Source organism: Pygocentrus nattereri, chromosome 10 (genome assembly GCF_015220715.1).
Source record: "Pygocentrus nattereri isolate fPygNat1 chromosome 10, fPygNat1.pri, whole genome shotgun sequence".
Lineage (NCBI taxonomy): Eukaryota > Metazoa > Chordata > Actinopteri > Characiformes > Serrasalmidae > Pygocentrus > Pygocentrus nattereri.
In genome coordinates this window covers 16,978,686-16,993,184 of record NC_051220.1, presented here as the reverse complement: position 1 = coordinate 16,993,184, position 14,499 = coordinate 16,978,686, and the positions used below count along the sequence as shown (strand labels likewise).

General features: G+C 40.1%; 1 protein-coding gene across 3 annotated transcripts in view; it reads left to right on the top strand.

Moving 5' to 3' along the window:
- The window catches only part of LOC108430666 (formin-1-like), a 107,152-nt gene that overhangs the window by 37,938 nt on the left and 54,715 nt on the right, over positions 1–14,499 (top strand). For 2 of the 3 annotated variants that reach the window (XM_017703292.2, XM_037542176.1), the window contains exons 4-7: positions 4,077–4,197; positions 7,527–7,588; positions 10,864–11,615; positions 14,201–14,342. In XM_017703292.2, the coding sequence (XP_017558781.1) occupies positions 4,077–4,197; positions 7,527–7,588; positions 10,864–11,615; positions 14,201–14,342 (1,077 nt within the window). Of the gene's footprint in view, positions 1–1,089; positions 3,753–4,076; positions 4,198–7,526; positions 7,589–10,863; positions 11,616–14,200; positions 14,343–14,499 lie in introns of those variants that run through there. The other variant, XM_017703293.2, reaches the window with a different exon arrangement.

Here is a 14,499-nt window from a genome sequence, read left to right as displayed (position 1 = left end):
AACAAAATAGCCGTTTCTTAGATTAAAATTTTAATTTTGCTGAATGTCAGGCTAGTGAAAACAATCATAAAGACCTTAACAGGTTACCTTTTAAGACCTGCAAAACACGACTCACCAGCTTTAAATATAGCTTGCCAGATCTCCTTGGAAACCATGTTAGAGCCCTAAGCTCTAGAGTTCCTGCATGGAATGTGGTACAATTAGAACAGCAATGCCCTTAAAAAACCTTGAAATGCCAACAGTACAGACATGAGAAATGATCAAGCAGTCCCAATATGACAGGACTTTCAGCTTATGATGTTTTGTCTAAGTTCTGTTAGAATGAAATTGAATGAATACACAAAATATGCATGTACACCGTGACACCATGAAAAAGAGATGGCATTGATTGGTATATAGACATTGGGCTGATACAGACAGAAAATACTGTATATCAGACATCAAAAAGAATTAATACGATCCAATCATGTAACATTGTTACTGAAGTCTCACGCACACTGACATTGTTATCTTATGATGTTAGCTCTATATTTTTCTTACAGACTTAAAAATTCTAAATAGCACCAAAAAGGGTTTGTCCATTGTTACAAACTTGATGGCAAAAAAAAAAAACCTTTTTGGTGCTAAATAGAACCCTTTTCAAAGCCTAGTATTTAAAGAAAGGTATTAGACTACAGTAAATAAAATCCTCCAGTGCTAATTTGCAATTAAATTGATTTGCCTTTTTCTGTGCAGGTATATTAGACTTTCTTTTACATAGCCACTTGAAACAAGACCTCTAGACTCCTTTCTCAAAAAATTGTGCTCTTCAAAACATCAGAAACATACTAAAGCTTTGGCTAACAGGCTAGCCAGTTTGTTGATGTGGCAGTGTAGAAAAGCAGAGGCGTGGTCTTAGTGGCTTAACCAGAGCAGCTTAATGCCGGTGTTGTAATATTGTGTGCAGAGTGAAGCAGCATTGCCTACTCCACCTGACTCTGAAGGAGATTAGCAACTCAGAGAGCTTAAGAGAGAGAGAGGAGGGGGAGCAGAAAGAAAGACAGAGAGAGAGGGAGCGAGGGAGAGGGAGGTGAGGAGAGAGAGGAAGGGAGGAAGGGAGGCTGTACCCGACGCCATTATAAGGAAGTATGTTTAAGTAATAGGACACCTGCTGCTAAAGTTCTTTCCCAGGAAGTAGGCAGGGGAAAATAAGGGAGGGAGAAACAGAAGCATAGGTAAACGAGTGTGACACACCAAGCCTGAGTGGCTTTCTCATAAGCAGCAAGGAACTTTCTCCGTTGGACAGACAAACTCTTACATTCTCAAGGAGCAGAAAGGAGGCTAGCTTGAACTGCAGACTGAAAGACTACGCTGAGGAGATTTCTGGACCACCCTGCTTGCTTGCAACTGGAATGACGTGTAGCTTTTTCTTTCACAGTGTTCGCAGTGTGTGTTACTAAGCAACTTCAAATTCCTAGCTATCCAGAGAGATTATAAAAATGGGGACTGTATTTTAATCACAAGAAATTTGTTGTGGCTAGGATTGTCAGATGAATCTTGGAAGCACTGGATTATTTTTTTCTTTGGCTGAAGGATCCAAAATAATGTTGTGGAAAAGCCTGAAGTTTTTGCTGTGAGAACAGAGTACAGCTGCAATGCAGCTTTCCGTACCAAAAGAAAGGAAGATAAGAGGGTCTTTTACAAGGCAGTAATTGAAGCACTGCTGGTGTGGGTGAGAGGAACCAAAGTATTTGCCCTCACAAAAGGCTTTTGTGTACTCAACCAAATGGAACTGTAGCACATACAGGTGGAAAAAAGGGTATTTTGTGACACTAACTGGATACACCTTAGTGATTTGTGGAATTTACCCGGCCAGTTGGATTTGAAATGGTTTGGGGAAGTGGTTTAGGGAAATCTGTTAAATGATCCCTAATTACAGAATGTGTTAACACTTATCCTGACATTCAGGAGAAGAATCCACTGGGTTACTCTACCATCCAACCCGGGGCAATCTGCTGTCCTACACTATGTTTTTGAGGGCAGACTCTGAGCGGCAAGCAGGGGAAAATGCAGTGCTTAAGTCATTCCGAACACTGCCTGAGGAAGAGTCATGTTTACACCCTGTAAACAATGGTAAACTTAAGAAAAGCTGTAATAGTGTTGTCGGCATAGATCCTCCAGGAACAGCACTTAAACATGATGCCAGCAGTACTTTTGAGGGAACAGTTGAATCTTGGGAGATTGAATCCTGTAAGGAGGAAGTTCTGATATGCTCCCCCTTTTCATCTTGGAGAAGGCCTTTTTCCACTTCTTCCCCTGTTGTGGCAGACTCAGATTTGGTGCAGGTAACCAGAGTGGAGACTTACAGTGACACAGAAAATGAAGAAGAAAATGATAGCATCCTTGGCCGGTCTGATGAACAGGAGCCCACTGAGACATCCTTCTCGCTTCATAAGGGTAAAGAGACAGATTGTAACTCGGATCAGGTGCTCTGGCTTGATAGGGGGAGTGATATGTCTACGGCAGACTTCACAGCCAAAAGTATTTTGGAGCGATCTCTGAAAGACATCTCTGTTCTAAAGAAGTCATGTTATAATGGACGGCTCGACAGGCAGCTAGACTGCTCTTCTCTCCAGTCAGGCAATTCGAAGCAAAAAATTCTGTCCGAGAGCTCTTGGGAGTGTGCAGATCTTGGCAGCCTAGGTGACAAAGCTGTAGATATGGGCTCAAATGTGTCAGCTGCCTGTAGTTCTACTGCAAGGAGCTATACCTATCCAGATGTGCCTGTAGACTCGAGTGACCATGAAGAAATTTCTTCATCATATATGACTGAGGACTCTCTTCATATGCCCTCTTCGAGTGGAAATTGCTCGGACTCTTCATTGCTCTCAGAGGATCTAATTTCTCCTCATCAAAGGGGCTGGAGAACAGCTCAACCACCTACATCTGTTTCGGTTGAAGAAATCAGTGGCACCAGTTCAATAGAGTCCTACGACTGCACAAGCCCTACCTCTACAGACTCAGCTCCTCAGCCGGGGAGCAGTGTGACAAAGAGCCATTCATGTACATACCAGGAAGAGTCCCCAACTGACTCTGTGCCAAGTGCTATTTCTCCTCCTTCACAAGGCAGGAGACAGAGTACGCCTGCAACCAAGAGGACCACCACGGACCCTCCCAGATCGCTTGCTACATCCACACCCAGGGAGCCCTTCCAGCTGCCAGCCTTGTTCAGTGGATTACGAGTGCTGAAGAAGGGTGCTGTGGGGGAAGAGAGAGAAACTGTGTCTGAGATCAAGCAAAGGGACGCTGACCGAGCATTGCTGAGCCTAAAACAGCATGTCAACAAAGCTAAGTTTGAACAGCAACTAGCTAGTACCTCTTCCCCCAAAAAGAAAGCTGTACCCAAAGATGTTTCTGAGCCCAAGAACCGGTTGTGGCGGCTCCTAACTTTTGATGATGCCAAGAATGAGGACAGTAAAGATAAAGAGTTCAAGGACATCGTAGACCTCAAAGCAGAGGAAGAGGTCTTAGCAGGGAATGTTGCACAGGATGACATTGAGCCAAATGACAGCAGTAAAGGCACAGATAGTGCATTTGATGCCTTCAAGTTTTTCTTCAGTCCTAAGCCCCATAAGAAGGATCCTGCAGATGTGTCAGTGGACCTAGAGGCTATCAAGAGGAAAAGAAAGAACGAAAAAGAGTTGCTTAAGGCTATCTTTGAGAGATCTGCGAGCAAATCGCCTGTTAGTGACAAGAACACAACAGAGGTCAAAGTATGTATCTCTCAAACAGCATTTACCTGTAGAAATTTTAAGCATAAAGTTCTTGCTACACCTTTAAAGAAATGCTCTTGAAATTTGACTAGATCAGCTCTCCCGGGTGCAGTTTAGGCTAATTGCAGCTTTTGTCTTTAAATGTAATGTTGGAATCATTTCGTATCCAATTATTTTTAGTTTAGATTTAATGATTCTTTTGCTTCTGCAATTAAATTACTTTAAAAATTTATGGATGTGACAACATAGTTTGATGATGTGTTAATGGTGGTCTTTCAAATACTTTGAAAAATTTTTGGTTTTCGCTCTCTCTTTAATTCCCAGTCTGAGGTCTCCTCCCCAACTGACAGCGAAGACAGGACACCTGGGCGCCTTCAAGCAATCTGGCCCCCGCCCAAACCTAAGGATGAGGAGGAGAAAGTGGGACTTCGATATACTGAAGCAGGTAGTCTTTTTTTAATAAACAAGTTTCATACAGGCATCTGTCCCAGTACAGAAATATACACTTCTCCACCCTCTCTTGGAACAGACTTCCTCCTTTCAAAACTTTTCTTACATCTTAATCTAATTCTAAGGTGCTACAAACAAGAGAAGCAACTATGGCTTTGTGATGGTCATTAGAGCCACGGGTGTTCTGTCTTTTAACTCCATTTAAAAGAGGAATGCATGTTAAGCTGTTCCTGGCCATGATATCCCTGTTTGTGTCTCGTGCAGTCAGAAGTACAAAGCAGAGCTGAGAGCAGTAAAGTTGTACTTTGGGATAGAAATAGCCTACCACATTACTCATTGACAGCCCTCCAAAATACCTGCAGGGCTTACAAGTAGGAGCGTGGATTTAGGCCATAGAGCTTTCATTTTTCTCATCTGACTTCAATTAAAAAAAAAAAAAAAATGCTTCATTCTCCTCAATGATTATTCCATAAATAAGATTTTGTTGAAATTTCAGTAATTACAGTGAAGAGTTTATTTCCTTTAATTATTTTAATATTAGTTTGTATCAAGAGAAAATACATTTCAGCAGTTTGTACACCCTGCTATTAGTTTGTAACTTTATGCTTGTTGTCTGAGAATTAGCATTCTGTAACATTTCCTTAGTCTGGGCTAGTTGGCATGAATATAAAGTAATACACATTAGCTGGAAACCGGACTTATATCTCCTCTTCCAACAAACATTGGAACAGTGTACATTTGTACTTTGCCTAAGGCAGTAACTCGAATCTCTTAACATAAGTTAAAACTAGGAAAGGGGAAAAAGTTGATGGCCGTCTGGAACTAACATGCTCAAGTGCACGGAAAACTCTGACATTGTTTGTATTTATTTCTCACAACTAGTTGTTATTACTTAACAAAGGCTTGTTTGTACGGTCTGGTTGAAAATTCATGTTTTTACTTCAGGTGTTGTTTTCACACAAACAACATCTTCTCTTGTTATCTATGGGTTAAATATGGGTTTGGATGCACTTTAAATATTTTGAACTTGTGATCATTTCATCTGTGTGCAAAGGAAGAGTCATTTTAGCATAAATGAGTAAAATGTACAAACCGTTATAAAAGAGACAATGTTTATATTATCAGTGTTATAAATTTAAACAATGAAATCTGCTACTGTTGCATAGTACTTACTTTTACTGAAGAACTCAAGTTGGCCACTTCATTAGATACCATTTTATCAGTTCCACTCCAGTGTATATAAAAGGTGTAGCTTGTAATTCTGCAATTATATACTGTAGTCCATCTGTTTCTCTACATAATTTGTTTGCTTTATTTTACCCCATTTTTGTCAATGGTCACTATGCTCACTGGACCTCCACTGTACAGGTATTATTTGGGTGGTGAATCATGGTACTAAATTGTACATGCTAGTGACCTGTTAGTGAGCGTACTAGGCTTGTCATAACTATTACATAGTCATCTGATTGCAATTATTTGAGATAATCGCAATTATTTAATCTGTCCAGATTTGTTTTCATTCATTAGATTTTGCAGTCATTGTTTCACAACCCGCACAATCTGAGGTGGATACACTTTCAGTAGTTAGCTTTAGCCAAACATTTGTTATGCTTGTGTATCATAGCTCTCTGGTTAGCTACAAAGTGAAGAGCTACCTAAGCAAGACAGCTAATAAGTCAGCTTAGCTGCTTTATGTTATTTATTGTCTTTATTGAATAAAACAGACCATTAAATGGCTATTCACAGTTATTTATACAACAACTAATTGCCAGCTAAAATTTCATGATTGTGACAGGCCTAACTGGTACGAATAGACCAGACAATGTTACTGGAGTTCTTAAAAACTGTTTGCATAATAGAAACACCTAGCATGTTGGCTCATCTCTTAAATGTAATGTTAGACGAAAATGTATCTGCTGTGCAGATTGCTGTACAGTTTGTGTTAGTCATCCTCTAGTCCTTCATGAGTGGACAGGCTCTGGCCAAAGGATGTTGCTGGCTGGGTGTTATTGGATGGTGGGCTATTCTCAGTCTCGCAATGACTCCAGCAACACCACTGTGTGTGATCCAGCACACACACACACACACATACACACACACACACACACACACACACACACACACACACACACACACACACACACACACACACACACACACAGTAACGTGCTTGTATCATGTCAGTGTCAGTATGAGAATGATCCACCACCCATTGGCTGCTGGTGAACACAGTAGAAGGGGCTAACAAATTAAAAGAGATGAAAGTGAACTGCAGTCTGTAAGTGTGGGACTGCAAAATGGACTTCACAAAATGGAAAAATGCATGTATATACAATGTAGATGTAAAAAAAAAAAAAGGTCAGTGAAAGTATATTATTTCAGCGGTACATACCTTATGTCTGTTAAACTTGAAGGCTTGTATGTATTCAACACAATAAATACGGTTTCACACTTAAATAATTTGAGACAACAACTTTCTTCAAATGGTTTGAGTTGATTAAACTTAAAAGTTATTTTAAACTAGCTACTTTACATGATGATTTATAAATGTATGTGGTAATGAAAACAGAGTGGTTTATGTATTATTTACCTGTTGTCTATTGTATAGATTCCAAATCTTAGCTTGGGAGTACCAGTGTACTGCACAATTTTGTGTTTTTAACCTGCTCTGTCATTCTAAGCTAATGAAGGGCTTGTAACTTCACTAATGGATTGAGTTGGTGTTGGGAACGGGGAAGAAAACTAAGATCTGTTTTCATTGCAGGGGTATGCCAGGATCAAGATTGGGAACTATTGTTATTCAGCCTTCCCTGTGTGAAAATATGACAATCCAGAATTAAGAAAAAAAAGCCTTTGTTAACACTGTGCTTCTATGAAGATACATAATATAATATTTTAGTAATAGCAACCTCCTGTTGTGCATATTACAGATATTTAAATAATGTGACCAAGTGTAGGACATTATGTGTGCAAATGCAGAGAACAGAAATAACATTACACTGAACTGTATTGGTTTTAATGTTTACCCACAAGGTGGGGCTATGTAAGCAGTTATACTCTGTTAAATAAAGCTTTGAGAAGAAGATCCTGAAAAGCTGGAGGTGCATTTAGTCATCATCAAAGAAGAGCTGAGAAGAGTTTTCCTATCTATGCATTTTAAGATTTACTCAATGCCATCTGTTCAGGAGAATCAGAATACACTGAATTCTAATTGAATTGCCAGAAGAAAATACTGTTATGTGTTTCGGTAAGAATTTGTACAGGGCAAAGTACTGAGACCAGTACTTCTACTTGGAATCATGACTTGATATTGTTTGTTTCTAGAGCACCAGGCTGCCCTGCTTCAGCTGAAGAGAGAATGCAAAGAGGAGGTGGAAAAGCTGCATGTAAGTCAGTGGCATTTGCTCTTAGATATTGCAGTTCCCTCAAGATGCACTAGATGTCAGCATAGGCAAATAAAGTCAGCAAAGATGGCGTCAGCAGAAATTTGCTGTGTGTTTAGCTGTAAAGTCAAATCAAATCAAATTTATTTGTGTAGCGCTTTTTACAACTGATGTTGTCACAAAGCAGCTTCACAGAATTCCAGAAAAGACCAAGTAAAGAAGCATGAATAGATGCTTGAGGTAGCAAAAATGCATTGAAGTATAATATATACACAGCTTTGAGGCTTTTATGTGCCTATAGATGAAGGTATATCCAAATCTAGGACAACTCCAGGTTATTCTGCTACCTTACTGTGCGTTTATTTGCATGCTACCACTTTATGTTTCTTTTTGGCTAATTCATACAGATATTTCTTTTACAGCTCAGATCATTTTCACACATTCATGCAGGTTTAAATTCACACTTTTTATTCTATGACAGCTTTTTTTTGTATGTAATGTTTTAGGATTTCTATATTCTGTATATATATTTGAGATGGTTCCATACCTCCATGGTATAACAACATTTTATTGTAAAGTTTGCACTAAGCATTTTTGTTATCATCCATAATTTCAAGATAATTCATACATGAGCATCTTTAGGCATTTCTGTTTTTTATGTGGAAACCAGTGCAATTTGCCTGGAATTAATTTATGATGCATTCACCTAAACCATCTGTAATTTATTCATTTTTAACATTTTAAGAACATTAAAACAGGATACACCCTGGACGCCAGTCCATCGCAGGACTGGAAAAGACAAAGCTTCCAAAAACTACGTAGAGAAACAAATACCAATGTAATGAAAGAGTACTGTACAGTATTCACATTATTAATGTGTGAAACATGTTATCTATCAAAGGTTTGACAAGTCCCACAAGACAGGAAGGAAGCCCAGATATCATGGCTTATGGTCTGCACTGAAAGCCTTTCATGATGTATGAAGCCTGTTGTTCCAAGATTTAGACTGTTTCTGCTCATTAAGGTCCAGTTATCAGACATTAGGGGATGTTTCCAGGTTACCTTTCACAGTTCAGGCATGGTGAAGAGTGATTGAAACTAGGCCAAGAGATCAGTTTAGGCCTGGATTAATACAGACAAAGGTCTAATAAAAACATGTTACAGGAATGAGTGGAACTTGTTTGTGCATACGATGCTTTTATTAGCTCAACAAAATTGACTCTTACACTATGAGGGCCCATATTTGAATCCAGACTTCAGTTCCTCATTATTCATAACTACGTAACTTGCATACTAGTTTCATAGTAGTTGGCGTGTCATTCGATTTTAAATGATATTTAGTAATAAAAAAAAACGTATACAATTAATAATAATGATAACTGCATAATAATCATGTTGTGAAAGAGATTAAAGATTCACATTAAAATATGTGTTTTAGACATTAAGGTTTAAGAGACAAAAGTGAATCTGTGGAAAAAGGCTTTTGATAACTCATTGTGAGGTGGCAAATGCTAACACGTTGTCACAGGCTGAACGTGGTGCGCTCTGACTGTAAACAGCATAGTTGGATATGAGGGCAGAAGTGAGTGAAGAAGGCATAATGGGGTGATGGATTCCAGATGGAGGTCTACCTCCTGCCAGCTCCTCCTATGAAATAAGATCATGGTCTACAAGCTGGACGCGTCCCGGCCTCTCATTCGTTAAAAACGTGTGGTCAAACTGTCTCTGTCCTTCAGGAAACTTTTCCTCGTATATTTATTTCATTTATTTATGTGGCTTCGCTAAAGTATTGGTTTGAATGCCCTGCTTGTTCCATGCTGATTTGTCTGCTGATAGAAAAGGTCTAATGTTTATGCAGTTGAGCTGTGGCTGGCAAGACTGTGGCATCTAAAGAGACTCTTCGAAAGCATTTTCACACACTTCTTAGGGGAGAGGATACATTTGGCACAAATTAATTTATTTTTTATCTCTCTGTTCTGTAATGGGTGCGCTGATGTAATGATAGTACATAGATACATACATACAATACAATGATAGGACATAGCTTTTTAGAGGCACAGGCATAGATTAGGCCTAGATTAGGCAAAATTAGTCTGGTCTTGAACTTAATTACACAGTCAATGGCCCTTCTTTTTTGAAAATCCCTTTCAATCTATGTGAGACACAGAACCGGCGTTGCAACAATACAGTTTTCTGCTACACATTGTCATCTAAATAGGTTAGTTCGAAATTGTAAGAGAATTTCAGCCCTTGTTGTGACTGAACTAAGTTTACTTTCTTGATGTAGCCACAAATTCTACTGAGAAGTCATAATTTGCATCCATAAAATTGGCCATCAGTGTTCACATGCATACACTGTTATAAACATACAAGCTGTTAACGGCATAATGAGCCTCTTTAAGACATGATTTAAATGTGTGGGCCATAAACCATTAGAGAGATGTCAAATTATGTGGCATACATCATTTATGTTGCATAATTTATTTCAGTCTTAGAAAATCCTGATGTCTTCTGGAGAATGATTAATGTTTTTATACGCAGTAAAGTCATGTAATGTGTTGTTAATTGACTGCGACTTAGTGTCGTGTTTGTCACACACATTCAAGTTAAGGCAAAATGGACAGGGGATGTTTAGTGCTGACAAGGAGTGGCAGCGTATGGGAGTAGACAGCGTGCCTTGCTCAGTCCTGTGTGAACCACATTATAACAAGAAACATGTGGAGGTTTCATTGCAAAATGCTTTTCTTTTCAGTCTCACTTTGGAGTGTGTTTGTAAGCACATCTCCAAATTACATAATGGGAAGTTTGTCAAGATGGTTTCCTTTGCATTTCAGCCAAACCAAAAATATCTTGAGTTTGACTTTTAGGGCTGAAAATGCTCAATTTTAGCACAATCTTGGTAAATGTGACAAGCTTGTTCTTATGTGCATTGACTAACTATATCAAGCCACTATTAGCTGGTTTCATGAATGTGATAAATGTCTTGACATTGTCAGTCTACATCAGTCTGGGCTAAAGTTCAGCTATGAGGACTTTTGATTTAGCCTCTAGAAAGTTACCATAAACTCAGTGGTCACCTAGTGAGAGAGTAAACCTATTTTTAAGCTTTACATAACTTAATTCTTGTTTTTTTCTTTTAAAGCTGTTGAAGTGTGACAAGATATAGTTTCATGAAAAAAACTGCATTTTATAAATACGTTCTACAAAGCTTCTTTTCTGCATCATTGTGGCCCCATGTAACCGAAATGTCTGTCATTTTCACATGTGGGTAAATCCAGGCCGACTTTGAGCTCCAGGTCTTCCAGTTGCGGGGAGAGCATGCTGTGGCAGTGTCCCGGCTGGAGGGAGTCATTGCCGAAATGCAGCGGATGCAGAACGGCTCGTTGCAGGACCGGGGGAGCCTGCGGGAGGCCTGTGTCTCCACTGAAGACGATATACCCCCCAAAACGTACCGCACTGTCTGCATCCAGACTGACCGTGAGACCTTTATCAAGACGCCGCCAGAGGAGGAGGGATCCAAGTTGACCCCGAGCCCCAGTCTCAGCCTCCCCAAAAAACTCGACCTAGACTCTATTACCATGACCTTGGGTGTGACCCCAGGACCTCCACCTCCGCCACCTCCTCCTCTGCCAGGCCAGTCACATGGCTCAGCAGCTCTGCCTGCACCACCGCCTCCACCACCACCACCACCACCTCCGCCACTCCCTGGATCCATAGCACCACCTCTACTGCACCCTGGATCCGTAGCACCACCTCCTCCACCCCCTTTGCCTGGACTTGGATCTGCACCACCTCCACCTCCACTCCTCCCTGGAGCTCCACTGCCTCCTCCACCCCCTCCACCTGGCATGCCTGGTGTCCCTCCTCCACCCCCACCCATGCCTGGGTGTGGCCCCCCACCCCCTCCACCTGCCTTTGGTGGCTTTGGCTTTGGCCAAGCCACAGATAAACCCCCCCGGAAGCCAGCTCTAGAGCCCACCTGTCCAATGAAGCCCCTCTACTGGACTAGGATTCAGATTCATGATAACAAGTAAGCACCCTCTGATTTATACAGTCTACCTTCTCTTTACAGGCCTTAGTGCTTTATTAGCCTACATGTTTTCTTAGTCAATCTTTCTGTAAAAAATGGTTCACGTTTGTGTTCATAAATGAGCCGTATCTGTGACTTCTGCCCTAAAGGACCCGCATGCTGACATTTGATCATCAAGTTAGCCACTGCTGATGTGCTTTCAACAGTGGTTGATGACAACAGTGATATATACAAGTAGAGTGCTGAAAGAAAAGAATGATGAAAGAAAAAAACAAACAAAAAAAACAAGGATATCCAGTTTCATTGATGCAAAGCACCAAAAGCTATCTGAGTGCTCATAGTGAGTAAGTGTAAGTGAACTTGGTACTTTGCATCTAAAAAACAGATGAATCCCAATCTGTTCTATTTTCCTATATTCTTTGTATTTGATCTAGGATATGTATCTGAAAGTCACTCAAATGCAGTTTAAAAATACTTGCCCAATGTTTCTGTTTACACAGCTCAGACAAAATCAGATCTGTGCCATATTTATGCATAAAATTTGATTTGCGCCACTTTTGCCCTAATCTATACGTTCACGTTACACTCCATATTGCTTAGTTTTGATTTTTCGCTCAGGTCAGATCTCAGTGAGGTCACATGACCACGATTTGGGTATGTATCTACGACCACACATGAAAGAGGTTATGCTCTGATTCAGATAGATCAGATTTGTGATTCCACACCACTCTGAAAACATCAGTTTTCTGCATGGTAATGTGAACATGCACTACAGCTCAATCAGTCATAAAAACCCACACACACTCACATCACAGTGTGCATGCTGTTCTCCACACCTAGTGCTAGAGGTTATGGGGGAAATGGAGTGCGAGCTGCTTGTTTTAAAGTGCCTGTGGTTTATACAGCTGAAGAGCTTGGAGTGCCAGCCCAGGAACTTTATGGCCTTGTATTACTGTAAGGGGGATTAGGAAAGGATGTACAGTGGTGCTTCAGAGTCTTCACTCACTCCAGGAGCCTTGGGGATAATTGAAGTTTTCATGTTAGCCATCAGTGCTACAGTAAAAGTGTTAAAACCAAGCTAAAGCCACAAGGCTGTATGTCTGTGCTGCAAATTTGAGACCCCCTATGTGTTTAATTTTTAGCCACACATTTTCTTCTAAATGGATTAAAAGTACAGTCAATGAGTTCAAAATAATGACAAAAGAATTTTAACCGTATCTTTTATACTTCCAGTATCTAGTCTTGTATTTTGGTTTAATGGTATAAAGTCATAACAGTGGCAATCACAATGTATCCTAGAAAGGGAAAATGCTAAACAATGAGTGACCATTGGCTGGTCTCCACCAACACACTTTCACCTGTTTTATTGCAACTATTTGTGGAAAGGACAGTAAGTTCCATTAGAGCTATTAGAGCTAAATGTCAGGCAAATCAGTGCACATCATATCCATTTTAGGGAGAGCAACACTTGCAATATGGGGCTCCCAAATGCTTAAGATTAGACTCACTTGTCCTTAATTGAATCACTGGCAACACAGTTGATTGCTGCGTTATTGTATCCATGACCAAATGCTCCTTTTTGTTTTTCTGAGAAACGTTATTTCTTGCTTGTAAAATCCTTCACTGAATCCAATGCACCCTGCCAGATTTCTGGTTAATGTCTAGGCTGCTCATTATGTTTGGTGAATTATATTCAGAATACTTCACTGACAGAGGGCCCAAGATTAGAATAAGACATGACGAAAGGGTCTGAATTTTAAGCAGTACAGAGTAGTGTTTCATGCTGCTGCATGAAACACTATTCTCTATTGCTTAAAAAATGCAAGACGTGCAGTGCACAGAAGTCTTTCAAGCACAAGGAGATGTTTATGGACATTTATGGGAACCCACCAGATCCATTTGACAATGCTTCATTCACCCTTGTTAAAATGATGCTTACCAAAATCCTAAAGGTTTTGCTAAACTGAAGTTAGAAGATTAAGTTATATTTATAATTTATAAATCCCACCACTTTTATAATTTTTTATGTGTTATCATTTGGAGTAAAGCTGCTGTATAATCTGAGGAAGAAAGAGTGGAAAAAGAAAGGTAGCAAAGGGAGTCACACAAGTCACTGTTAGCCTCCCTCGCTCATGACTAGACAGCCTGTTTGTATTGTCCATGTTACTCAGCAACACCCGAAATCAAATACCTTTCATCCTTAATGACGCAGTAGTTCTGCAGGAGACAGTCGTTTCGATTCTGGAAGAAAACTCAAGTAGAGATTGCAGAGTTTTGCCGACGCAACTGGGACAAATTCTGCTTTCTAGCGGACTCTGTCTCTGTGGGCTCACTATCAGTAAAAAAATGTCTCATCTCACTTCCAAAAGTGTAAATAAAAGTGTTGGCACAGCTGAGGTAAACATTAAGGAAAATAAAAGTAATTTTTACAACTGAGAGAGAACAGTTTGCCTTGGTATTTCCAGAGGTGCTTTTTCCACTTTATATAATCCTCCCTTATTCTGTCACTGGCTGTTCTAATGGCATCTGAAATACTGCATGCGCATTAATTGTGCACTGGTACAGTTAATGTGTCTCTTTTCCAGTAATAGCACGCTGTGGGGTTCTTTGGAAGAGCCAGACATAATTGATACAAAGGAGTTTGAAGATCTTTTCTCCAAAGCCTCATTGCAGCCCAAGAAGAAGCCTCTTTCTGACACCTATGAGAAGAAGACGAAAGCTAAGAAGGTATGTATCATTCCTTCATGCTGCCATCCTAAAACAGCAGCACATCTGTGCCAAATTAGTGGGCTAAAATATCCTCTTTCGCCATGTAATAGCAAATCATTCCGAGGGCTCACTATATTTGCTTGACCATTTCAAATGACCCTTTGTGTCAGCATGC